Here is a 24,903-nt window from a genome sequence, read left to right as displayed (position 1 = left end):
CTCTCACAGGTGTCACAGTAGGGAAGGATCACATAACTACAGGTAGAAGCAAAGAAAAAAACCCACGTTTCATCAGTTTTTCTCTGTAGGAGGGATCAAGTCATCCTAAGTCTGTCTGGAAAATTCTTGGATAGTGCTTGGACACATTCTGAGTGTGAACCTGGATACTGGACCTTGTTGGCAAATTAGCATTTTCTCTCTGCTGGCCCTAAAAGGGTGTGGGCTAGCCGCTGCCTAATAATCCATCCAACTGATGTTTTCCTATTTACGACATCAACTCTTTGTGACCCCATGGACTTCAGCCCACCAGGGTCCTCTGTCCATGAGATTTTTCAGGCAAGGATACTGGCGAGGGTTGCCATTTCCTTCTCCATATGACATCAATAGGTTTGGTCAAACCTTTGGGATTTCTGAAGCAAGCAGCCAGCTTGTAACTCCTTGAGGCAGGATTATTTCCATTAGAATGCCAACTAACCACTTACCATCACTTCCTCTGGGACATTCTCATCGTTCTCATTACAACCTTCCTCGTTTACGACGATAAGCTTGCCTGTGCTGAGATCCTCTATCTGCATATCTAGAGGCTCTAGAACAGCAGCAGGGCCAACATTCGCACAATGAGTGATTTCTTCTACAACTCCATCTGTGTTCAAGTCTCACTTCTAGCTTTATCGTTTTCATTTCTCCTGTGCACTTTCATCTCTACTGGCCAAATCTGGTTATCCACTTTGTAAAATGTCACTTGAGTAACACGGAGACAGAGCGACAGTGTGCTTTGCCATCTGAGGGAGCTGACTAACAGATGGGCAGTGACCAACCCCTAGCGGGATTTGAGAGAAATAAGGTGACTACTAGTCCCTGATCTTGAAGCACACGTGTTACATAGGGACGGATTTGTGGACTAAGAGCCAGCAGGGGAGATTGTACTTCATGCAACTACTTACAACTAATATACCGTAGTAACTGAAATTTGAACTGTGCTGTTAGGGAACTGGTTTCTTTAACTAAGTCATTGTCAGTGAAATTGATGGGCCTGGGAATTATATGAATCGAGGACTGCCTATACACTGCTTGTTTACATTGACCCAGTCAGGCTTGAAGCTGACTGACTGCTGAGTAAATAAATGATTACATTCTGCTAAGTCACTTCAGTCGTGTCCGACTCTGTCCGACCCCATAGACGGCAGCCCACCAGGCACCCCAGTCCCTGGGATTCTCCAGGCAAGAACACTGGAGTGGGTTGCCATTTCCTTCTCCAATGCATGAAAGTGAAAAGTGAAAGCGAAGTCGCTCAGTCGTGTCCGACCCTCAGCGACCCCATGGACTGCAGCCTTCCAGGCTCCTCCATCCATGGGATTTTCCAGGCAAGAGTACTGGAGTGAGGTGCCATTGCCTTCTCCGATGATTACATTGGGCCTGCCTAAATAATCCAGGATAATCTCCCATCTCCAAGTCAGCTGATTAGCAGCTTTAAACACTATCTGCAAACTTAATTCCCCTTTGCCATTTAACCTCATATATTCTCAGGATCCTGGGATTTGGCCGTAGACATCTTTGAAGGGCCATTACTCTGCTGACAGTAACTCCTGACTCAGTAGGATTAAGGGCCCTACCCTCCCTTTAACTCCCTGAAAACTCCTATCTTCTAATTTCTCTCATCTACACTTTGACATCACAAAGCTTCCCGTCATTTATATACTGTTCTGTACCCATAATTAAACCATTCATGGATTCATTCTAAAATCTGAAAAGTCAGTAACTTACTTAATTTTACTGTAATTTTCCCCTCAGAATTTTGAAGGTGTTGCTCCATTGTGTTACTAACATCCAGTGCTTCAAATGAGATGTCTGATGCTAATATGATTTTATCTGGGGGATTAGGGGTAGGAGGAACTCTGTTCCCAAGTATTCTATCCACATGAGGTTGGGTGGGGGTGCTGATGGGTATAATTTACTATTTAAGAATTTCTATTAATACTCTGGCTTTTTTGTGGAGTTTCAGCCTGGCCCTCCCTTGTCTCTGGAGGCCTTTCCGTGGTTCTCTTGCTGGGCTAGTGCCCTCCTGGGAGCATTTCCCTGACCTGTGGCTCGTATTTTAAGCAGCAGCTTCCCCACCCAGCCTCAGGCACCACCATTTTCCTCCTCCAGTTTTCTATTTTTCAGAAACTGTTCACATCTGTCATCCACCCTCATTGGCTTTAATGTAAGGAACTTGTTCCTGTTATTGCTTCGAAAGTGAAAGCGTTAGTAGTTCAGTCGTGTCCAACTCTTTGTGACACCACGGACTGTAGCCAGCAAGACCGCTTTGTCCATGGAATTCTCCAGGCAAGTATATTGGAGTGGGTTGCCATTCCCTCTTCCAGAGGATCTTCCTGACCCAGGGATCGAACCTGGGTCTCCTGCACTGCAGGCAGACTCTTTAAGATCTGAGCCACCAGGGAACTATCATTTTAAAGGAATGAATGTAAGATCCCTATCTTATACCACTAAAATAACTCAAAACTAATTAAAGACACAAATACAAGATCTGAAATCATAAAACTGGAAGAAAACATAGGGGAAAAGCTCCTTGACTTCGGTCTTGACAATGATTTCTTGGATATGTCACTTAAAACACAAATAACAAAGGCAAACAAACAAACAAACAAACAAAAAAAGTGGGGCTATATTAAACCAAAAAGCTCTGCATAATTTTAAGTCAACACAACCTATGGACTGGAAGAAAATATTTGCAACACACATATCGAATAAGGGGTTAGTATCTGAAATATGCAAGCAACTCAAACTCAATAGTAAAAAAATCAAACAATCTGATTAAAAATTGGGCAATGGACTGGAATAGGTACAGATACAATGAAACTCAATATTGCCAATCATCAGGGAACTGCAAATTGAAACTACAATGAGATATCTCATCATATTTGTTATGAAAATGACAATAGATAAGACCAGCAAGACAAAGGCTTGCAAGGATGTGGAGAAAAGAAAACCATAGAACACTGTTAGTGAGAATGTAAATCGTACAGTCACTGTGGAAAACATTATGGAGGTTCCTCAGAAACTTAAAAATAGATCTACCGTGTGATTCAGCAATTCTACTTCTCAGTATATATCTAAAGGAAGTGAAATCACTATCTGGAAGAAACACCAGTGCACTTTCATATTCACTGCAGCATGATTTACAATAGTCAAGACATGGAAAAAATCTGAGTGTGTATCAGTGAATGAATGGACAACGGAGCTGTGAGATATATAATAGAATATTATTCAGGCATAAAAAGAGAAATCCTGCCATTTCTGACAACATGGATGGGACTTGAGAGTGTTACACTATGTGAAATAATATGACAGAAGAAGACAAATTATGTATGATCTCACTTATAAGTTGCTGCTGCTACTGCTGCTAAGTTGCTTCAGTCATGTCCAACTCTGTGTGACCCCATAGACGGCAGCCCACCAGGCTCCCCCGTCCCTGGGATTCTCCAGGCAAGAACACTGGAGTGGGTTGCCATTTCCTTCTCCAATGCATGAAAGGGAAAAGTGAAAGTGAAGTTGCTCAGTCGTGTCCGACTCTTCGCGACCCCATGGACTGCAGCCTATCAGGCTCCTCCGTCCATGGGATTTTCCAGGCAAGAGTTCTGGAATGGGGTGCCATCATCTTCTCTGCACTTATAAGTGGAATCCAATAAAAGTGAATTTACAGAAAAAAATAAATGTAGATATTGAGAAAGATGGATGATAAATGCTATCACTAAATCTGCCATTTTAACCTCAAACCTCTTCCCTTGTGTTTTAAAATTTTTTCACCAGAATGGAAATATAAGACAAGCCTCATCACATGAGCTATCCTCATCCTGAGGTGCCCTGGTAACCCCTTGTCCTGATTTGGGCATAAGAGATCAAAATGGGACATGATGGGGTTCCCTTGCCCCTGCCTCGCATCACCTAAGAGCTTGTAGTTCTTGGCTTACTCACTTCCCTGAAACCCAGGGACTCTACTCTATGGTAGTTTTACTACGGTAAAACTGAAGCCCAAGAGTTCATACCTTAACAATTTGATTCTACTAATATCTGAACTAACAGCTATTCAAAGGCCTGTTTGCCCTCTGTATAACTCCCTGTAAAACTCCTGTGTATCTCCTGTATAGTAACCCTGTACAATTCCCTGTATAACTGACTCATAGATAACTCTGATTAGGTTGTCAATGAGAAAATGTTCCTTGCTATATCAGTAAATAAATGATGTTGAGCCATCAAGACATCACATTATAGGGCCCCCAAAGTGAGCCCTGAGGGAACTCAGGATAGAAAGAGAATGCCTGCCATCTAGCAGTCAGCTGCTGCAGTCACCCTGATGGTGCACCTTGCGGAGACTCAGGATGGGAAAGTACAGGGTACTGGCCCCACACAGCTGAGGAGTGATTTCAGTGAGCCCGGACTCTTGCATCTTAGAAAAGTGCTAACTGTCTTAACTTGAGATATCTGGTTTTCTTTCATTAAGAGTAATCTTTTGCTATTCTGACTTCCTGGTCTTTGTTGCAAAAATATCTATATACCCTAGCTCCTCCCTTACCTTCTCAGAGTAGTCCCTTAGAGCTATCTGAGAGGCTGTGTCCCAGGCTTAAGTCCTCCACTTTGTCCATCAAGTAAAACATTATTTTCAACTTTTAAGCTGTGCATTTTTTTTTTTCAGTCAGCAAGGTCAAATATTGTCTCCTCTTGGAGATTTCCATGGAGCAGGCCTTGAGGAAAGATGGTAACAGGCATTACCTATTGACCAGGGTCCAGGCTGATCGCCCCCTGCATCTGGTTGCAGTGGACATATAGGTGGGGTCAGCATAAATTTGGCATTCTTAGAGACATAAAAGCCAAAAGACTTTACATTTACTGGTATTTCTTTCTCCTAAGCCCTGAATGTCACACCTACTCTTAGGGTAGAAGCTAACCTACCCTAACCAGAGTAGAAGTAAACATTCTACTCTGTCTACTCCTTTTCCAAAAGTCTCTGTGTTCCAGAGGAATTTAAAAGAAACAGCAGCAGGGAATCCAGTACTTCTAAAAGGGAAATCTCCCCAAGTAATCTCAGGATAAAAGTGTGAAGTCATTACTGTTAACTTGTCAGGGGCTAGAAGGTGAATCTGGAGACTGCCTGTGTAGAGCACAGGCACTTCACGAATTGGTGTCTAAGGTTTTCCTTGGGGGAGATTTTTTTTTTAATTAACTTACTTATCTTTATTTTTTGGCTGTGGTGGGTCTTCGTTAATGCGTGCAGGCTTTCTCTAGTTGTGGCAAGTGGGGGGCTACTGTTTGTGGAGGTGGCAGGCTTCTCATTGCAGTGGCTTCTGTTGCAGAGCACAGGCTCTAGGCACGTGAGCTTCAGTAGGTATGGCTCTTGGGCTCAGTAGTTGTGGTACACAGGTGAGCTCAGAGGCGTATGGGATTGTCCCAGACCAGGGATAGAATCGGGGTCGCCTGCATCGCGAGGTGGATGCTTAACCATTGGACCACCAGGGAAGTCCCCTTGGGGGAGATTTTAGTTGAGACTTTCGTCTGCTACATGGACAGTCCTCCGCTTTCCTCCTTCTCCTGTCTCTACCTCTGCACCTTTAAGTCTACAACATGGCCTTAACTCTGCATTTTTTTATTAATTGCCCTTACATTCCAGCAAAAAAACTAAACACAACAGAACATTGGTGCTTGTTCCGTTTCTCGGTTTACTGTGACTCAAGCCATGTGCCCCTATTTTGGATTTTATACTTTGAGGGATGGGTCAGAAATGATTGTGCCTAAGGTTTCATTGATTTCTTCCAATGATGTAGTCCAGTTATGGACCAGGAGCCCACTGCTTTTAAATAAAGTGAAGGAATAGGAGTGTTTAATCTTGCTTTCACTGCTAGAATCAGCATAGGAAAAACAAAATACAGAAAAATATAAAAAATTGTTGATTCATGATGTCAGTTCAATAAATGCATCCTTTCTTTTCCCCTTAAAGCAGCTGGTTTTTGTTGTTGTTTGTTTGTTTGTTTTGTATTTTAACTTTTCATTTGGGTTTCAGAGTTATTAACTTTCATTGTTGGGGCCAGTGTGAGGAAAGCAGGAGAGACTCCATCTTGAAGCCTGTCATCCATCGTATAGACAGGATGTAAACTGGGCCTGAACCCTGCCCAAGAGTGAGGAAACCATTGCTAGTGAAAACCAGGTCTCCTGGAGACTTCCCTCCCTACAGAAGGCAAATGGAGATTGTAGTTGAGCAGGTTGCTCCTGTTGGATTAACCATGGAGACATCCCCCCTTGATGTATAATCATTGTTCCCCGCCTTTAATGTTAATTGCTTGTCCTCCTAGCACCTACTTGTAAAACTCAATCATGTACAACAGACTGCTAACGTGTAAACAGTCACCTAGCGGGGGTTCAGTTCAGTTCAGTCGCTCAGTCGTGTCCGACTCTTTGTGACCCCATGAACCACAGCACGCCAGGCCTCCCTGTCCATCACCAACTCCTGGAGTCCACCCAAATCCATGCCCATTGAGTCAGTGATGCCATCCAGCCATCTCATCCTCTGTTGTCCCTCTTCTCCTCCTGCCCCCAATCCCTCCTAGCATCAGTCTTTTCCAATGAGTCAACTCTTCGCATCAAGTGGCCAAAGTATTGGAGTTTCAGCTTTAGCATCATTCCTTCCAAAGAACACCCAGGACTGGTCTCCTTTGGGATGGACTGGTTGGATCTTCTCACAGTCCAAGGGACTCTCAAGAGTCTTCTCCAACACCACAGTTCAAAATCATCAATTCTTTGGTGCTCAGTTTTCTTTATAGTCCAACTCTCACATCCATACATGACCACTGGAAAGGGGGTAAAAAACTGGGCCTCTCAGAAACATCAGGGTCCTTGTTGGGAACCGATTCCCCCTGGACCCACTGGCGTAATAAACTGTACGCCACTGTCTTGAGTGTCCTCCAGGTGTGTTTTGCAACTCCGGGTTCCACAACATTTCTGGCACGTTGGCCGGGAAGCCCTCGGAGACAGGTCCGTTGAGCCTCGGCCTGCGGCTCGCTGGGATGAGAGCCTCCGGGAGGGGAAGGCGCCTCCCGCTCTGGATCGGCTCTTGTTTTAGCGACTTGTCCTTCCAGGCAGACTTCACAAGACTGTCGTCAGTAGAAGGGAAGCGCACAGGTAGGTCCTACTGGAACGGTGGAAGAAGGGGCCTGATCAACCCCTTGGGGCTGGATGAGTGTGCGGCGGCTGTGTCCTGGTAGGCTCGGTGGGGAATTGTTTGCTGAGATAAGTGGTACTCTGTTAACTAGACCTGTACTGATTGTTTGTCAACGTATCTTTTGGTTTCCAAGGGACTGCCCCCTTTGCCGAGACACCTCCCATTCTCCTTAGGGACTCTGGGATCTCCCAAGCATTGTTTGGGGTCAGATTGGGAACCGTGGCTTTGGAAGCACGTTTGCCTGCACCACCCAGTGATAAGACGGTCTTGGATTTAGCAAGGATCAGACTTGTGCAGAGAAGAGTATGTGGAAGCCTTAACGGATTGGATCTGGCTGGCTACTGAGAGAGTGAGAGGAGCACGAGAGAAAATACAGAAGGAAAGTAAGAGCAGGATGGGTAGTGGAGAGTCCAAGCCGACCGTTCCTGGACGCATGATTAAAAGCTTCAGAAAGGGCTTTGGAGGAGACTATGGTGGAAAGTTAACCTAGAATAAGCTTAAAAGCTTTTGTGAGATAGACTGGCCATCCTTTGGGGTAGGATGGCCCTCAGAGGGAACTCTAAAATTGGACAAAGTTCGTGCTGTGTACTCTGTGGTAACTGGATAGCCAGGCCACCCAGATCAGTTTCCGTACATTGACTCATGGCTACTAATTGCACAAAACCCACTCCCTCGGGCCCGGGTATGTCACCCTGACAAAGGAGAAAGCAAGATTTTGCTGGCACAGGCAGAACCCAGGCAAGAAAAGTAAAAAAAAAAATATATATATATATATCAAGATCCAGAGGAAGAGGAGCTTCCACTTCCTCCCCCATACTGGGAACACATGTGGACTCCCAGAGCAGGAGAAGGAAGTAAGAAAAGAGAGAGATTTTCCTCCCCCACCTCCCCCAGTGAAGGTCGTTCCTTTCCTTTCTACTGCAGCACCAAGTATGATGGGAGTGACTGTGCCAGCATTATACCCTCCTCCCTGGTTCAGAGGAAGGGAAAAGGGGAGAGCCAAGTGTTCAGAGCTGGATGAGGTCTATACAGAAATCTCAAGAGAAAGAGGTTTTGCAGATGCCTCTTAGGGAAGTCTAGGCAGCACCACAGGTGGGGTCTGTTCAGTTCAGTTCAGTCACTCAGTCATGTCCGACTCTTTGCGACCCCATGGACTGCAGCACGTCAGGCTTCCCTGTCCATCACCAACTCCTGGAGTTTACTCAAACTCATGTCAATTGAGTCGGTGATGCTATCCAACTATCTCATTCTCTGTCGTCCCCTTCTCCTCCTGCCTTCAACCTTTCCCAGCATCAGGGTCTTTTCAAATGAGTCAGTTCTTCGCATCAGGTGGCCAAAGTATTGGAGTTTCAGCTTCAGCATCAGTCCTTCCAATGAATATTCAGGAATGATTTCCTTTAGGATGGACTGGTTGGATCTCTCTTCAGTCCAAGGGACTCGTAAGAGTTTCCTCCAACACCACAGTTCAAAAGCATCAATTCTTTGGCCCTCAGCTTTCTTTATAGTCCAACTCTTACATCCATACATGACTACTGGAAAAACTATAGCCTTGACTAGACAGACCTTTGTTGGCAAAGTAATGTCTCTGCTTTTTAATAAGCTGTCTAGGTTGGTCCTAGCTTTTCTCCCAAGGAGCAAGAATCTTTTAATTTCATGGCTGTAGTCACCATCTGCAGTGACTTTGGAGCCCAAGAAAATAAAGTCTGTCACTGTTTCCATTGTTTCCCCATCTATTTGCCTGCCATGAAGTGATGGGACTGGATGCCATGATCTTAGTTTTCCGAATGTTGAGTTTTAAGGTGGGGTCAGATGGGCACATTCATCCTGGCCCCACTGCTCTTTACTAGCAGCCATTCTCCATATATAAGGAAAGGGGACTATTAACTGCAACTGACAGATAAAAACAAAGAGGCAATTCTGCTGCTGTTGGAAGCATTGTGGGAACCCGCTGCAGGGGCAGTAATGCACTATAGAGGCCACCAGAGGGCAGACACACCTCAGGCGAAAGGGAACTGTCTGGCCGACCGAGGGGCAAAGCAAGCAGCCGCCCAGGACAATATAGCAACCAAACTTACGGCGATGCCTGTGGTGTCTAGCCTACTAACTGCCCAAGCGGCCCCAGTCTGTGATGAGGATGAAACCACCTGGGTATGAACTGAGCAAGATTTTAGCTCGGTATTTTGTCATACCATGTCTAATAGCCTTTTGTGCAGATGCAAGCTGTGCCAAGAATAAGGAAACATCTAGAAGTGGGCTTCGCTGAGGTACAGCCATGCCAGGGATGCAAATATTTGCTGGTGATGGTAAGTACGTTTATGGGATGGGTAGAAGCTTACCCCACCAAGCTTCTTGAAAAAGCAAAGGAAGTGGCCCGATTCTTGCTGAGACACAGTATTCCAAGGTTTGGGTTCCCTCTGAGTATAGAATCAGATAGTGGGCCTGCATTTGTGGCTGAATTACTCCAACTGGTCTGCAAAGCAGTAAATATTAAATGGAAACTGCATGCAGTGTATAGGCCACAAAGCTCAGGAAGAGTGGAGAGAATGACCCGGACCATCAAGGTGACTTTGGCAAAATGGCTGCAAGAAACTGGTGCCCCCCTGGCTGGACGTGCTGCTAATGAAGCTAGTGCTAATGAAGATCAGAATGACCCCCTGGTCCCACGGGTATTCCCCCTATGAGATAATGTTCGGGAGGCCTTCTCCACTTATTCGGGAAGTAAAGGGAAATTTATTACCAAGAGGAGGGATGAGGTGTCACTGCAACTGGAACAGTTAGGGGAGGTAATCCATGATATCATCCCTTACGTTCAAGAAAGGATTCCATTTTCTTTAGGTACTACTATACACCCATACTCTCCAGGAGATTTAGTATCGGTAAAGGATTGGAAACAGCAGACGGTACCCCGCACCTGGAGAGGGCCATACACTGTTGTCCTAACCACTCCCAGTGCAGTTAAAGTTGCAGGTATCACTCCCTGGACTCACCACACTCGGCTCAAGACAGCTGCGGAGGGAAAGGGACACTGGGCCGCCCACACTAATCCAGAAGAACCCCTGAAGACCCGACTCATCTTCCATCGACGACCACAGACCCAGGATGGAGCTGCTACAGATGACTCTGCTGTTCCTAGTTGGCATGACAGCCCTACTGGGACTGCAAACTCAGGATAAGATGTTCCTGTCCTGGGCCCACTTGTATGCGAACTTCCGTAACACTTCTAACTATTGTGTTTGTGGGGCCATGCCTTTGTCAGTGATTGATGGACCTCCTTGGTTGGTGTCTCCCCTCTGCAGAGGGGACTTTAGCCCCCTCTGTTCTTTTTTTGAGACAACACAGGAAACATTTCTTTGGTAACTCACAACCTGTCGCTTCTTTCTTCGTGTAAACTGGACTCTAATCAGATTGATCAAGGCCATGGGGTGACATTTAAAGTAAATGCAAGCTTTCCAGAAGTAACAAAAGCCTATACTTTTTATTTAAAAAATTTAAAAAAAGATAAAAACTCTATGGGCCAATCCATCAGGTACTTTGAACAATTTTACCAGATATGGGATAAATATATTTGGATGACTCCAGAAAAAGGCCAATCTATTGTCCCTGCCCCTATCTGTTGGGAGCAAAGGGAATAAAAGATTGGATTTGGTGACTGTCCCATAGATCCAAAAGAATTAAAATATGTGCGATACTTGTCCTCTGAGCAACGTGAACAAACATAAGAGGTCACTTATCGCCCAGATTTACCAGCTCACTGGCCTGGCTCAGACTGGAAGTGCAACCCTGGGATCTGATGGGTGGCCCCAACGGCACCCAATGACTGTATGGATCGAACTTATGGCCTTGGCTTCCAGTCAGTTGGGTCGGCCGCTACACTTTAGGATTTGCCTTTGCTCATGGAAGTATTAAGCCATCCTTACAACAAGCCCCAGTAAATTTGCCTTATTGACATACAGTTGGCAAGGTCTGTATTTCAATGGTATGATTACACAGCTGCGTTGTTTGTACAATCTATAGAAACAACAGATATTATGATTAAAGTAGAAGCTCTAACTAACTTCATGAAACAGGCCCTCCTGGACAACACAAAGGCAATCCAAGTTTTAAATGAAGAACAAATACAAATGAGAAAGACAGTGATTCAAAATTTGATGACTTTTGACATATTTGGGCTTCCCTGGTGGCTCAGAGGTTAAAGCGTCTGTCTGCAATGCTCAAGACCTGGGTTCAATCCCTGGGTCGGGAAGATCCCCCTGGAGAAGGAAATGGCAACCCACTCCAGTATTCTTGCCTTGAGAGTCCCATGGACGGAGTAGCCTGGTGGGCTACAGTCCACGGGGTCGCAAAGAGTCGGACACGACTGAGCGACTTCACTTTCTAACTTTCACTTTCTTTGACATACTTATAGCTGCCCAGGAGAGACCTGTGCTACAATTAATGTTAAATGTTGTGTATATATCTCTGACTTATCTGGCAATGTATCAGCTGCTCTAGACAACATGAAAAACCTGGTAAAAGCTATGTCAGATGATAATCCTCCTTTTTGGACGTTTGGTATTTTCTTGGATCAAAGGTGACTGGTAGAAAAATCTTTTTGTAATTATTTTGTTCATCATTGTATTACTAATTTGGGGGCCTTGCATTCTCCAGCATATACCTCGATGTGTAGCCTCCAGACTGACAGCCCTGCTGCAGTTACATAGTCCCTGCGTACAATGCCTACCCACGACTGATGCCCATCATTAAAGATAAGATGAGCGTCAAGAGGGGGCAATGCTGGGGCCAGTGTGAGGAAAGCAGGAGAGACTCCATCTTGAAGCCTGTCATCCATCTTAAAGGCAGGATGTAAACTGGGCCTGAACCCTGCCCAAGAGTGAGGAAACCATTGCTAATGAAAACCAGGTCTCCTGGAGACTCCCCTCCCTACAGATAGCAAATGGAGACTGTATTGAGGTCAGGCTGCCCCTGTTGGAGTAACCATGAAACATCCCCCCTTGATGTATAATCATCGTTTTCCCTCCCTTTAACCTTAACTGCTAGTCCTCCTAGCACCTACTTGTAAAACTCAGTCATATACAACAAAGAGGTTGCTAATGTGTAATCAGTCATGTAGCGGGGAGTATAAAACTGGGCCTCTCAGAAACATCAGGGTCCTTGTTGGGAACCGATTCCCCTTGGACCCGCTGGTGTAATAAACTATACTCCACTGCCTTGAGTATCCTCCGAGGTGTGTTTGCAACTGCAGATTCCACAACAATAAAAAGATTGAATAGTGATTTTATAATGATTCTTTGCCTGATTTACCCGAATATTTATTTCTAAGAGAAGAAATTGGAAACTTTCAAAAATCTACTCAAAGCCTGCTACATATTTTAATTAGAAAGGCAAAGCCTCTCTATATTCTTCTACTGAATTTTCTTCAGTTCAGTTCAGTTCAGTCGCTCAGTCGTATCCGACTCTTTGCGACCCCGTGAATCGCAGCACGCCAGGGCTCCCTGTCCATCACCATCTCCCGGAGTTCACTCAAACTGAATTTTCTTAATGGAACTCAAATCTGAGTATATATTACACATCTCAGAGATGGTGGGGTAGGGTGGGGAACATATACATATTATATACGAAGAATATACATACATATTTGTCAAATTAAAAAGTCGTCACAACCAAAAGTTCAGAGTTACGTTTTACTTGGTGGGAATTTTTAGGACTTCAAGCCTGGAACACCAGCATCTCAAGGATCCCTGAGAGAACTGTTCTGAGGAGGGGAGGGGAGCGGCCAGGTTATACACAAGTTTTGAAAGAAAGGGCAGGTAGTCTGAACATGAAAAGACTGTTGTTATTTTAAGAAAACCAGATATCTCAAGTTAAGGCATTCAGTGCTTTTCTGTATATGGGAAGATGCCGAGAGTCTGGGCTCACTGAAATCTTTCCTTTCTTATGCGTCTCACCTACTTGGGGCCGGTATCTTGTGTTTTTTCAAATCCAGAGCTCCCCTTAGGGAGTGAGAGTCCTATTGGCTGCTAGTTATCATATATGTTTCTCCTTCCAGAGTGCCCACAGGGCTCAGGGACTCACACTGAGGGCTGGAATCACTTATGACTATGACATCCTTACTTAGTGAAAAGGCAGGAATACTCCATTTCCCAGAGTTTTTCCACTGATATGAAGACTAGGCCCTTAGTCCAAGAGAGCTTTAAAAATATTTGTTTGTTCCCAGAAGGGTTGAGCAATCCTGAGAAATCTGTTGAACAATGCTCTACCTCCTCATTAACTTGGAATTTGTTTTCCCTGCGGTGTTACACAGGAGTATTTCCCTTTGTATTATTTATACTCAAAGGGCTTATCAAGCAAATTAATAATGTGAAATGGATTAAAGGTAAAAATCTTTACAATACTGAGGCAAAACTTTTAAAGCACCCATTTGAGGCTTGAAAATTAGTTTTCTCTTGGCACAAAATAACAGGGTGATTACAAAAGATTTCTTCAGTTTCCCAAAGCATCTACCCTAAAAATCTTGACCAGGCAACATATGGTTAGCTTATTTGTTGCATTACCTGAATTTGGAAAAATAAAAGCACTTTTCTTTAAAAATTCCTCCAAATGGGAATTAGTGGAGAGATAAAAAGACAATGATTTTAAGGTGTTAAGGCAAACAGGAGGAGAACCTGGGGCCTCCAGTGACCTCAGAAGCTGCAGCTTCAGTGGCCTGGAAGGACAGAAGCCACACCAGAGAGGATTCAGGAGAGTGGAGCACCAAACTGTGTTTTCTAGAAGTTTTAAGACAAAGAAAAGAGCAATGGATGGTGCTGGGTTAAAATGAGGTTGCTTGTTGTTTAAGAAAAATCTGACTATGTTTGTAGCTTGAGACTGATTCAACAGGAAGGAAAGACTTAAAATGCTTGGAAGAGAGAAAATTGAGGAGACAGGAAGTAATGGAACTAAAGGTAGGATGAGGGTACAACGGAGTGATTAGAGTTAAAAAAGAAGCTGAATAATTTTTAAGTTGGACAGGTCAAGGAAGGTCAATACAGGGTTAAAAAAAAAGTCAGGGGGTGGGGAGGTTGGCGTCCTAAGGCTGCTAATGCACTCACCAAAGCAAGGGAATAAGTCAAGAAAGAGTACTCCAGAAGGCCAGATGTCCAAGAAGAGAGTGGCAGGGGTGACGCACAAATTGTTAGGTAGTCAATGTAGGGTTGACAGCCTTGGTCTTCTTCTAATTTCAACTTATTCCCTCACATAGATGTTTCGCTCCATTAGCCCAAAGCTCCAGTTTTCCAGGCATTCAGAGGAATGCCTCCCTGGTCTGGAGGGTCATAAAACTTTCAGATCCAGGACAAGACAATCATTAACTGCTGTCCAGTATATCAAGGAGAACTGCAGGTAAATCATTAACTCTTAAACAGGCATCTGGTTCCTAAATAATGGTCTGGGGTCTTGAGATAGGATTGAGGGATGGCATCTCAGTGTCTCAAAAACTGAGAAACTGGGAACCCAAAAGAAAGCCATAAAAATGAAAAACTGGACATTGCAACATTCAAACTGATTGGTCAAAAATGACATATATTAAAGTCACAAGCCAACCAAAAATGTACAGATCAATACTAGTAAAGATATAAGAACTGCTGTTATCTCCTTCTTTTTGGGTCTCTTCACCCCCTCTCAGGGTCTACGCTGAGAAGTTTGTATCTCTATCCTTTAAAATAAACGTTGCCTGTGTGTTTGCGAGTTTGAAGAATTCATTCTTTGGTTCCATGAACAGAAGTTGGTTTTCACATCTCAGGGGTAATGCCAGGAGGGCAACCATCAGTAGCAGCCTGGAGGGATCCAGGTTGCAATAGCTTGGAGAGCTCTTAGGGAAAGAAAAGGCTCTTGGAGAAAATGGAATTGATAGATTATCTGATATTGTTGATTATCTGGGAGAAAAGAATCTGACAGATCAGATGGACAACTGGAAAAAAGTCAAGATTAGGTACCAAGAAAACCATGCAAGTCAAACATAACTTCAGACACCTAATACATGCTGGATGCTATTTGCTGCTGCTGCTGCTGCTAAGTTGCTTCAGTCATGTCCGACTCTGTGCGACCCCACAGACGGCAGCCCACCAGGCTCCCCCGTCCCTGGGATTCTCCAGGCAAGAACACTGGAGTGGGTTGCCATTTCCTTCTCCAACGCACGAAAGTGAAAAGTGAAAACGAAGTCACTCAGTTGTGTCTGAATCCAAGCAGCCCCATGGACTGCAGCCTAACAGGCTCCTCCGTCCATGGGATTTTCCGGGTGTTCTTTAATATGTATACTTTTATTAATCCTCCTCATTTAAAGAGGAAGAAACTGAAGGACAGGGAGATGAAATCAGTTGCTTAAAATCACAGATCTAATAAGTGACAAAAGCAAAGGTCTAATCCCAATATAGAGACAAGAAAGAAATGCTATCATTATACACTCTGTGGCTATGCAATGAATAATTTTTACTAGCCATAACTACATATTAACTTCCTATTAATTTGTAAAATTAATTATGTTATTTTATGAAAAACGTGATGTGATTAGACTGTCAAGATAGCAGATAGAAGTGCTTAATAGGTTAAGCTTTCAGCCCACATGCAACATAAAAGATAAAACAAATATAGTCAACAGGTCAGGAAATAAAAGCATAAAATATTATTTAAAAATACGGAGTTGGGACTTCCCAAAGACTCTGCTTCCACTACAGAGGGCATGGGTTCAATCCTGGTGGGGAAACTAAGATTCCACATGCTGTGCAGTGTGGAAAATTAAAATAAAATAAAAATGTTTAAAAAAATATGGAAGTAATAAGGAAAAACTGCTCGAAAAATTGAAAGTGATTACCTCTGGGGAGGGGACAGAAAGGAAGGATATGAGGGAGATGCTATTTCTTTTTATTTTATGTTTTATAATATTTGCAACATTTAAAAAACATTGTATAGGAAATCCCCTGGTGGTTCAGTGGTTAGTGCTCCACACTTACACTGCTGAGGGCCTAGGTTTGATTCCTTATGGGGGAACTAAAACCCCACAAGCTAAGTGGTATGGCAAAAAATCCACAAACAAACAAACAAAAACCATTGTACATATATTAATTTAATAGAAATGAAGGAGAATGCAATCACCATAAGGACTGCGGTGGGGACACTATAGCGCTTGGATTGTTTTTTGCCTGAGTCCCCAAAATTTATAGCTATTTTTTCCTAAATGAATACTTCCTTGTTCACCTGTAACTGAAATTAATTAAACTTTTACTATCAGATTGAGGTCCCAGGACCTTTATAAGTGAAGATTGGAGAAATCTCTTCTTTTATATTTAAATACCAATAGAATACATCACTAGGTTTTCTTTTCATAGTTGAGAAAATTTTAGGGAATTAGAATAATTAATTTTGTTGGCTTTTAAGCCATTCTTGAACTGGAAATTAAAATTTGCAATGAAGTTTTCTAAAATCAAAAGTTATAAAACAGCAAGTGTATGACTATTTGTTTTCTTTAATAACATAGGTATATCAATATTGTTTTCAGTTCAGTGAGTGTTTTTAAACTCAACATTGCCTTCTCCTTCCTAAAACGGGGGAAAAAAAAAACGAAAAAAAAAAAAACCACTTCAAATTCACAAGGAGAAAAAAAGCAAATTATAAGCTTGTTATTTATAGTATGTCTCATATATATATATATATATATGCATGCATAATTAACCTGTATAAAAGGAGCTAATTTAGTTAATTTAAGAACATTTTTGTGGGGGGAATATTTCACATGGTCTGCCAAGAGCTACAGTCTTATTAAAACAGGCCTTTTATTGGTCATTCCTGAGAAAATCCACATCAAACGGGACAGACCATAAAATTACCTACATGTGAGGAACACTGTGCAACTGTCTTTCTTGAAAAGGCCTGCAGAGTACTTAAAATAAAATTAAGGTGCCACTGTTTTCTGTCATGTCTGCTGACATTACGTCTGTTCTTTTTGACTCACCACAGATGCAAAGGATGTTACCTACCAGACATTAAGTAGTAACTGCAAAACCCTCAGAACCAGGAAAGGAGGAAACCTTCAGACTCAGCATGAAGAAAAAAAAGAGTTACCAGCCAGTCCATTTCTACAGAGATCAAGCCATTAGGCACTGTCGCCCACAACAGTGCACCCAGAAGGGACTTCAGGATGGAGAAAGCCAAGAAGCATTCTGCGTTTTACCCCAGAGATGGTTAAGATGCATCTCTAAGGTAAAACATCCTGGCCCCTATATAATTAAGAAGCATATCCATGAAAAAATTTCAAGAATCCCAGATTCCTACCTCTTCCCATTCATAGAAAAGTATTGAAATAATTAAAAATATTGAAATTCCAATTATTTCAATAAAAATATTGAAATAATTGAAATAATAAAAAAGTATTGAAATAATTACCTTGACATTAGTAGTTATCTTTTTATGTTTGACCACGTGTTTTTTCCCCAGCTAAACATTTATTATTTATTTATTATATATTTATTATTTACATTTATCCTCGCTTTCCCCTTCTCTCTCTGAAGCCAATTTCTCAATTTGGTGTTATCTGAGAGGCCATCTCCTGGGCTATGATTCACAGTAAGATCCCTGAATACAACTGAACTCACTTTACATTGTGTATTTTTCTTTCAGTTGACAGTGGCCATATTCCTTTGAGATCTTCCAGAAGAGAGTAAGAATCAGCCTGCATAGATTATTTAACATTTTTAAACTGGTTTTTGTTAATACCAGTCATGTCGGACTCTGTGACCCCATGGACTGTAGCTGGCCAGGCTCCTCTGTTTATGGGATTTCCCAACGAAGAATACTGGAGGTGATTGCCATTTCCTACTCCAGGGGATCTTCCCCACCCAGGGACTGAATCCTCATCTCTTGCATTGGCAGGTGGATTCTTTATCAATTTAATTTAATGTATGGTTAGTCCCCATTTTGCAGATGATAAAACTGAGGCTCAGAGGTCATCCAGCCAGTTCTTGGTTGATGCTAAAATTTAAAACTTTATAGCTTTAGAAGCTCAGGCTTCCAGTATGTTTTTCGGGTACCTTGGGCAGTCTACAAATTCTCTGGTCATTAAGTTGCATTGTCTCTTTGCCAGCTGATGTTAATATCATCATAGAATCCTTCCACATTTGATATAGATTTGAAAAAAAAAAGCTCAGGATTCAAGAGGCCTGGATCCTACTACCAGCTCTGCCTGTAACCCAGTGGCATGCTCCAATTTCCCTAAAAGGTGAGGAGACTTCATAGCCCCAGCAGGCTCAAACTGAAGTAGATTTCACACCTTCCCCTCCCTAGAAGCTGCCTGACTCTTCCCAGGGGAAAAGAAACTCCTGGCACCCAAGTAGTCTCCCAGGGTGAGAAGTGGGGCCAGAATGACCATCCCAAACAACAATGAACCTGACTAGACAGTCTCAGTGAGATCCTTGGCTTCTGATGAGTCATAGACAGCCACCAAGCAGGTGGCTGCACCAGTCTGAGTGCTGGAGAAGACTCCTGAAAGTCCCTTGGATATCAAACCAGTCAATCTTAAGGGAAATCAACCCTGAATACTCGTTAAAAGGACTGATACTGAAGCTGAAGCTCCAGTATTTTGGTCATCTGATGCGAACAGCTGACTCATTGGAAAAGTCCCCAGTGCTGGGAAAATTTAAGGGTAGAAGGAGAAAAGGGTGTAAGAGGATGAGATGGCTGGATGGCATCACCAATCCAATGGACATGAACTTGGGCAAACTTTGGGAGATGGTGAGGAACAGGGATCCTGGAGTGCAGCAGTCCAAGGGGTCACAAAGAATCAAACAAGACTGGGCTACTGAACAACAAGTTTCATCACCAGGGAATATAAGCAAGAAACGGGTACCCTTGCAAGCTCTTGGAGGGAAGCTGCGTGGGTCCTTGACTGGTGTAACCATAGGGATGGATGAGTGGGTTTGGCAAAAGGTGTACCTTATTATGGGCTTCCCAGGTGGCACTAGTGATAAAGAACCCACCTGCCAATGCAGGGGATGTAAGAGATGTGGGTCCATTCCCTGGGTCAGGAAGATCCTCTGGCAAAGGGCATGGCGACCCACTCCAGTGTTCTCACCTGGAGAATCTCATGGACAGAGGAGTTTGGTGGGCTACAGTCCATAGGGATGCACAGAGTTGGACAGGGCTGAAGCCACTGAGCACGCACACAGGTACCTTACTATGTCTGTCTACCCCTTTGGTGGTGCAGTGTACAGGGATCATGCATAGTACCCTGCTTTAGCTCCTGGCACCTCAAAAACTTGTAGCCTGTGGCTTTTTTTGTATCTTCTTGCTCAAGGTTGTCTCAACTGTGCATGTGTGCAGTTATTTCTAGTCACTTATAATTTCCCTGTATCCTACTGCTCAAGGTTGTCCAGGTACAAGCACTCTGGAAGCCTGTCTCAATTATAGAAGAGTCTGTGCTGCTCATGATCCAAGCATTGGTTCCCATGGACTTTTCTCTTAGTTTCCTTCTCCTCAACTGCCGACAGACACTACTTTGCCAAAGGCGAAGGTCAAATTTGCGTCATGCCCCAGGGGGTCAGACACGTGCCTTCCAGTCCCTGTATTGCTTTTTCAGTTTTACTGATAAACTTTGGACAAGTTATCTAAATTGCCTGAGCTTCAGTCGCCCCACTTCTAAAATACAGAGAATAATCCTTCTTTTAAGGAATGAAAGGAATTTGGTGCAAAGTTTGCACTAACAGAAATTCCTCTGCTTGGGGAAGTGGCCATGAGGAGATTTAGGTAGGGAGAACTCTTTCTGCATGTAACAAATATCCGTGCTCTTTGTGACCCCATGGACGTAGCCCGTCAGGCTCCTTTATTCAAGGGATTTTTCCAGGCAAGAATATTGGAATAGGTTGCCATTTCCTCCTCCAGGGGGTCTTCCTCCACCCAGGGACTGAACCGGCGCTCCCTGTGTCTCCTACATTGGCAGGTGATTCATTACCTCTGAACCACCTGGGAAGCCAGAGAGGAAGGAGGGATGCAAACTAAGTCCCTGGGCGAGGATGCGCTCTCCTATGGGTGGTGGAGGAGAGACTGGAAAACAGGGAAGCACAGAAGGGGTTCTCCCTGGATCCCTTAAGGTGCCATGGTAACGTGCCAAGACAGCTAAGTGACCAGGGATTCGTAGCTTGGGCAGAGGGGATCTTACCAAAGTTTGAGAAATTTTATTGGGAGATGAAGAAGATAAAGGGACTTCTGAAACAGGGATCCCCTGCATACACCAGTTCCGCGCGAGGCCGAACACAGACTAGCACCCGGCCATCCCTATCGCGCCGGTTCAGTGCAGGGCACTCGAAATCGCTCACAAAAGGCTCCTAGCTTTATTGGAGTCAGCAACCAGCTCTTCCACCGGAGCCGCGGATTGGGGGCGCTGCTCCCTTCAGGGCCGGGGACCGAGAGTGCCAGGCCAGCCTGTTGGCGGCCGGACTTCGCAGTCCAGCGCAGCACCGGGAAGTGATAACCACTGCCTGCTGCTTGACGCCAGCGGAAGTGCGAGCGGGGGAGACGGGGTTCGGAGGCGGTGCCCCGGGAAGGGGCGGGGACAGGGAGGGGCTGAGGGCGGTGGCGGCCTGACGGGGCGGGGCCTGGGGCTGCGGGGCGGGGCCTGCAGTGGAGGGGCGGGGTTTGGCGGAGGTTGTTTTCACCCAGGCCTAGGTCCCCCAAGCTCAGCTGGGGCTGCGCGGCGTGGAGGTGTGAGCGGTCTGCAGACGGACGCTTGAGGCCGGAGCTAGCCAGGAGCGCCGGAGCGAAGCTGCAAGCCGGCGAGCGCTCGGGTAGTGGTGGTCGGCCGCCGCTATGTCAGCGCGGTGCTGTGCGGGCCAGGTGAGAAGAGGGAGACGGATCGGTGGAGACCTGGCCAGGAGCCCGAGGCACCGCGGGCTTCCCTGGGTGTGCGCCCCGCTTCCGCCGCCGAAAGTGGGGCGGGTGACCCCGCGCCGCCTGGGTGAGTGCCCCGGGCCGGAGCGCGACGTTCAGCCGTCGGGGAAACCCTTTGCTTCGGCGGGCGGACCAGAGGCACACGGGGACAGCCCGAGAGGTGACCCCGAGGTCTTCTCGTTGGGCGTTAGGTAGGAACTTGGCTTAGGGCGGGGCAGGCAGGGTTCGGGCGGAAGGTGCCGACTGTTTCTGGAGCGTGTCGCCTACTCTCCAGGGCACGAGTGTGTGGAGCCGAGCTCCGTAGGCCACCGGGCTCCGCCAGCCCCGTGAATCCAGAAGACATGGGTTTGGGCAACCACTCCTCTATCATGCCCTGAACGAAACTCGGCTCGTTTGGCTCAGGCGGATTGCGCTTGACATCTCCCAAGGCTCCAGAGCTCTGGCTCTGTTCATTTGAGAACAGAGAAACCTGCTTTCCAAACCGCAGGGCTCAGGTCTGGGCGCAGGGAAGAGTCAGCCCTGCTTGTTAAATTTCCCGACCCAGCCCTGGCTGGACACGAACGCGCCCCCTGGCTAGGAACCTCGAGCCTTCTCATCCCCCTTTCAGCTGTGAACTTGCCCGAGCCTGTTTGTAACTCTCGCCTATTAAGCTCCCGAGATCTTAAAACGCCTGTGCCCGCTTGGGATCGGCGTCTTCTACCGGTTGGCAGTGCGTCAGGGCAGAATGGGTAGTAGGTGTTAACCTTTAACGCTGCTTTCATTCCTTCTTGCAGAGTTAGAAAGGAAGAAGTAGGTAAAGTCTGCCAGACGTTGCGCTCCCACCTTCTCAGACATGTTGATTATCAGCATTTCTTTACAGAGTTTTAATGGTTCGTTTTTCCCAGTGAGTCTAGCCCGGCTGTCGCTGCTTGCTGGTACATTCAGCCTTGCGATGATCAGGCCAGCCCGTACGGGATGCAGGGGTTAAGCTCTGGGTTTCTGTATAGCCACCGATTAGATTGGTAGATAATCCGACCTCTTTCCAGTGGCCCTGTGAAGTTATCGCTTGGGTTTTTGAGGTCTAATACTGTCCTTGGCATGCATTCAAGCTGGTCTTTTCAGAAATGAGGAAATGGAGGTTTTTAACTTGAGGTGGAATGACTTGCCCTCAGTCAGGCAAAGTGACAAGAGAGGGCACTGGAGACCAAAGTGGACCTCAGAAGGCGGCTTTCAGATATTCCAGATCTCAAGAAGGCTTTGCAGATCGTTCATTGTGGTTATTTTGAGGGAGTTCCATTTTGAGGTGACCCCTCATTATATAGTAATTAGGTTACAATATTTCGAGGCACCCGTCCCCAGTCACTTGAAAGCCCCTTGAGGCCTTCTGTGGCTCCCAGTGGGTAATTTAGAGCTCAGAAAATTATTGCCAGTACTCAAGTGGGTCTTGTAAAAGAATTATTGGTATGGTCGATATTTTGGCAGGGTTTTATGACTTGTTTCTAAAATCCCCCTCTCAGGACTTTGGAAAGAACCAAATACTGGCTGTTCATCACAGGGAAGTTAACTTCTGCTTTCTTGGGACTGCTTGAGGCTTCACTGTGGTGGGTCTCAACGCTGGGAGGCGGGTGATGAAGCTATGATTTCATATGAATGAAACTGTTAAGTTTACATTAAAACACACACACACACAGCACCATCAGAAAGTATCTAAGTCTAGAAATCCTTAAAACTTTTTTGAGCACATGTGCATTGTTTTTACTTACATCACTTCTGACATCAGTTTATGGACCCCACACCCCCACTCCACACCAATTAGTTCCCCAGCTCCCCGGATATTAACTGGATGTACAACAATACAGTTTAATTCTGACATTACCTGGATGTCAGATATCCCCCAGGCTAGGGGCCTAATCCCACAACACCACACTCCTCCCTGTCTGGCATCCTACACATTTCAGCTGTCAGCATTAAGTCTTCTGGGCCTCCCATACCCAAGTAGAAAACCAAATAAATATTCCTGATTATATCACAATATCACAGCACCTACCACGTGCTAAAAGCTGGAGATAGGGCAGTGAGCCAGACAGACATCATCTCTGCCCTCAGTGGTTGGTCCCGCTGGGGCAGGGATGGGGTGGCGTTATATAAACGTTGGAGCAATGAAACAATAATATACTGTAATCAGTAAACAATACTGATACTGTAACAGGTCCTGGTGGGCAAAGCGGCCTCTGTAGGGTTGTTGGGGAAATCTGTGAGAAGATGCCCTTGGAATTGAGACTGATGGAAAAGGCACCCATGTGAGGGTCTGGGTAGCGAGCCTTCCAGGGTGTTTGAGGAACAGTGAGGTGTTGGAAGAGTCCAGGAGGCTGGAGTGTCATAGATGAGGTAAAGAGGCAGGTAGGGCCAGGTGGGGTCAGTCACCGATGGATTTGGGTTTTATTTCTCTTACAGGGAAACGTTGTTCGGGGATTTTGAGCAGGTGAGAACTGTGGCTTGATTTACACTTAGCAGATCATTTTGGGCGCCATGAAGATTTGAGTGTGTCAGGGACTAGTGTGGAGGTGAGAGCAGTCAAAACCGTTCATTCAGTGAATGCTTTTAAACCGCCTCCTCCTGGATGTGAGCAGTGTTCTAGGCTTCAGCAGTGAACCAGAATCCTTCCTGGTAGAGCTTGAATCCTGGCAATCTGCTGTTGCTGTAGGCCAAGAAGAGAGTGTACTACCTTAATTTAGGGCGTAGCAGTGCTGACGGTGGGATGGTGTTGGCTTCTGGACATATTTTAGAGGTAGAGCTGGACTTTTGCATGGGTTAGAAGTGGAATGTGGAAATAAGAGATTCTGTTTGTGACCCGGGCAACTGAATAGATGATAGTGCCTCGCTGAGGTGAGGAAGAAGGATCTTTGGCAAGAAAAACCCATCGTTTTCTTCTGGCTTTGCTACATTTGAAATGCCTATTAGAAGTTAAATAGAGATGGCCAGTTATCAGTTGGATTTTTAAGTTGGGAGAAGTTTGAGGTCGGAGATAGAAATTCGGGGACCTTAACTGAAACAATGTGTAACCCAGAAAATAGGCTGGGCTTGAATTGGGAAATTTGGACACTGAGGGCTGGTGTGACTGTGCGTATTATTTACCCTCAGTTTTCCTCAGCTGTTGAATGGGTATGATAATATCTCCCAGGGTTATTGGGAGGATTACATGCAATTATGTCTCTAGAACAGGATTTGGTACAGAGTGAGGGACCTCCCACATCTTGGTGGCTGTTACCCAGTTGTACCTGGACAGTCTCCAGGTCATTTTATTTTTGCTTTGACTCTGATACACTTAGATTTTGCTTGGGCTGTTGGCTTCTAGTGTGTTAGTTGCTCAGTCGTGTCTGACTCTGTGACTTCATGGATGGTAGCCTGCCAGGCTCCTCTTCCATGGAATTCTCTAGGCAAGAATACTGGAGTGGGTAGCCATTCTCTTTTCCAGGGGACTTTCTTGACCCAGGGATCAAACCCATGTCTCCTGCCTTGTAGGTAGATTCTTTACCATCTGAGCCACCAGGGAAACCCTGGTGGATGCTAATGGAAGCAGAAATCACAGGAGGATGGTCACTCTATACCTTCTGGGTACCCAGCACTATGCTAAGGCCTCTGGGTACCCAGCACTGTGCTAAGGCCTCTGGGCAGTGAACAAAGCGCATCCTTGCTCTCCTGGAACTTAAGGGCTAGTTGGGGCTGGAAGTGTGAGGTAGGCTCACTACTGAAAAATGACAGGATGCCCTTTCAGAGGTGAAATATATAATTGGAAAATCTATCAC

General features: G+C 45.2%; 1 protein-coding gene and 1 pseudogene across 2 annotated transcripts in view; both read left to right on the top strand.

Moving 5' to 3' along the window:
- The first annotated feature begins 10,309 nt into the window (after positions 1–10,309).
- On the top strand, positions 10,310–20,815 carry LOC106701044 (endogenous retrovirus group PABLB member 1 Env polyprotein-like; annotated as a pseudogene).
- Positions 20,816–20,876: 61 nt separating this feature from the next.
- SERINC5 (serine incorporator 5) overlaps positions 20,877–24,903 on the top strand; it is a 109,241-nt gene continuing 105,214 nt past the window's right edge. The window contains exon 1 of one of the 2 annotated variants that reach the window (XM_070377273.1): positions 20,877–21,064. In XM_070377273.1, coding sequence (XP_070233374.1) covers positions 21,038–21,064 — 27 coding nt within the window. In that variant the 5' untranslated portion in view covers positions 20,877–21,037. Of the gene's footprint in view, positions 21,186–24,903 lie in introns of both variants that reach the window. The other variant, XM_070377274.1, reaches the window with a different exon arrangement.

The sequence above is a fragment of the Bos mutus genome, chromosome 10 (assembly GCF_027580195.1).
Source record: "Bos mutus isolate GX-2022 chromosome 10, NWIPB_WYAK_1.1, whole genome shotgun sequence".
Taxonomy (NCBI): domain Eukaryota; kingdom Metazoa; phylum Chordata; class Mammalia; order Artiodactyla; family Bovidae; genus Bos; species Bos mutus.
Note: the sequence above shows the minus strand (reverse complement) of the source record. Positions and strands in the feature narration are given on the sequence as shown.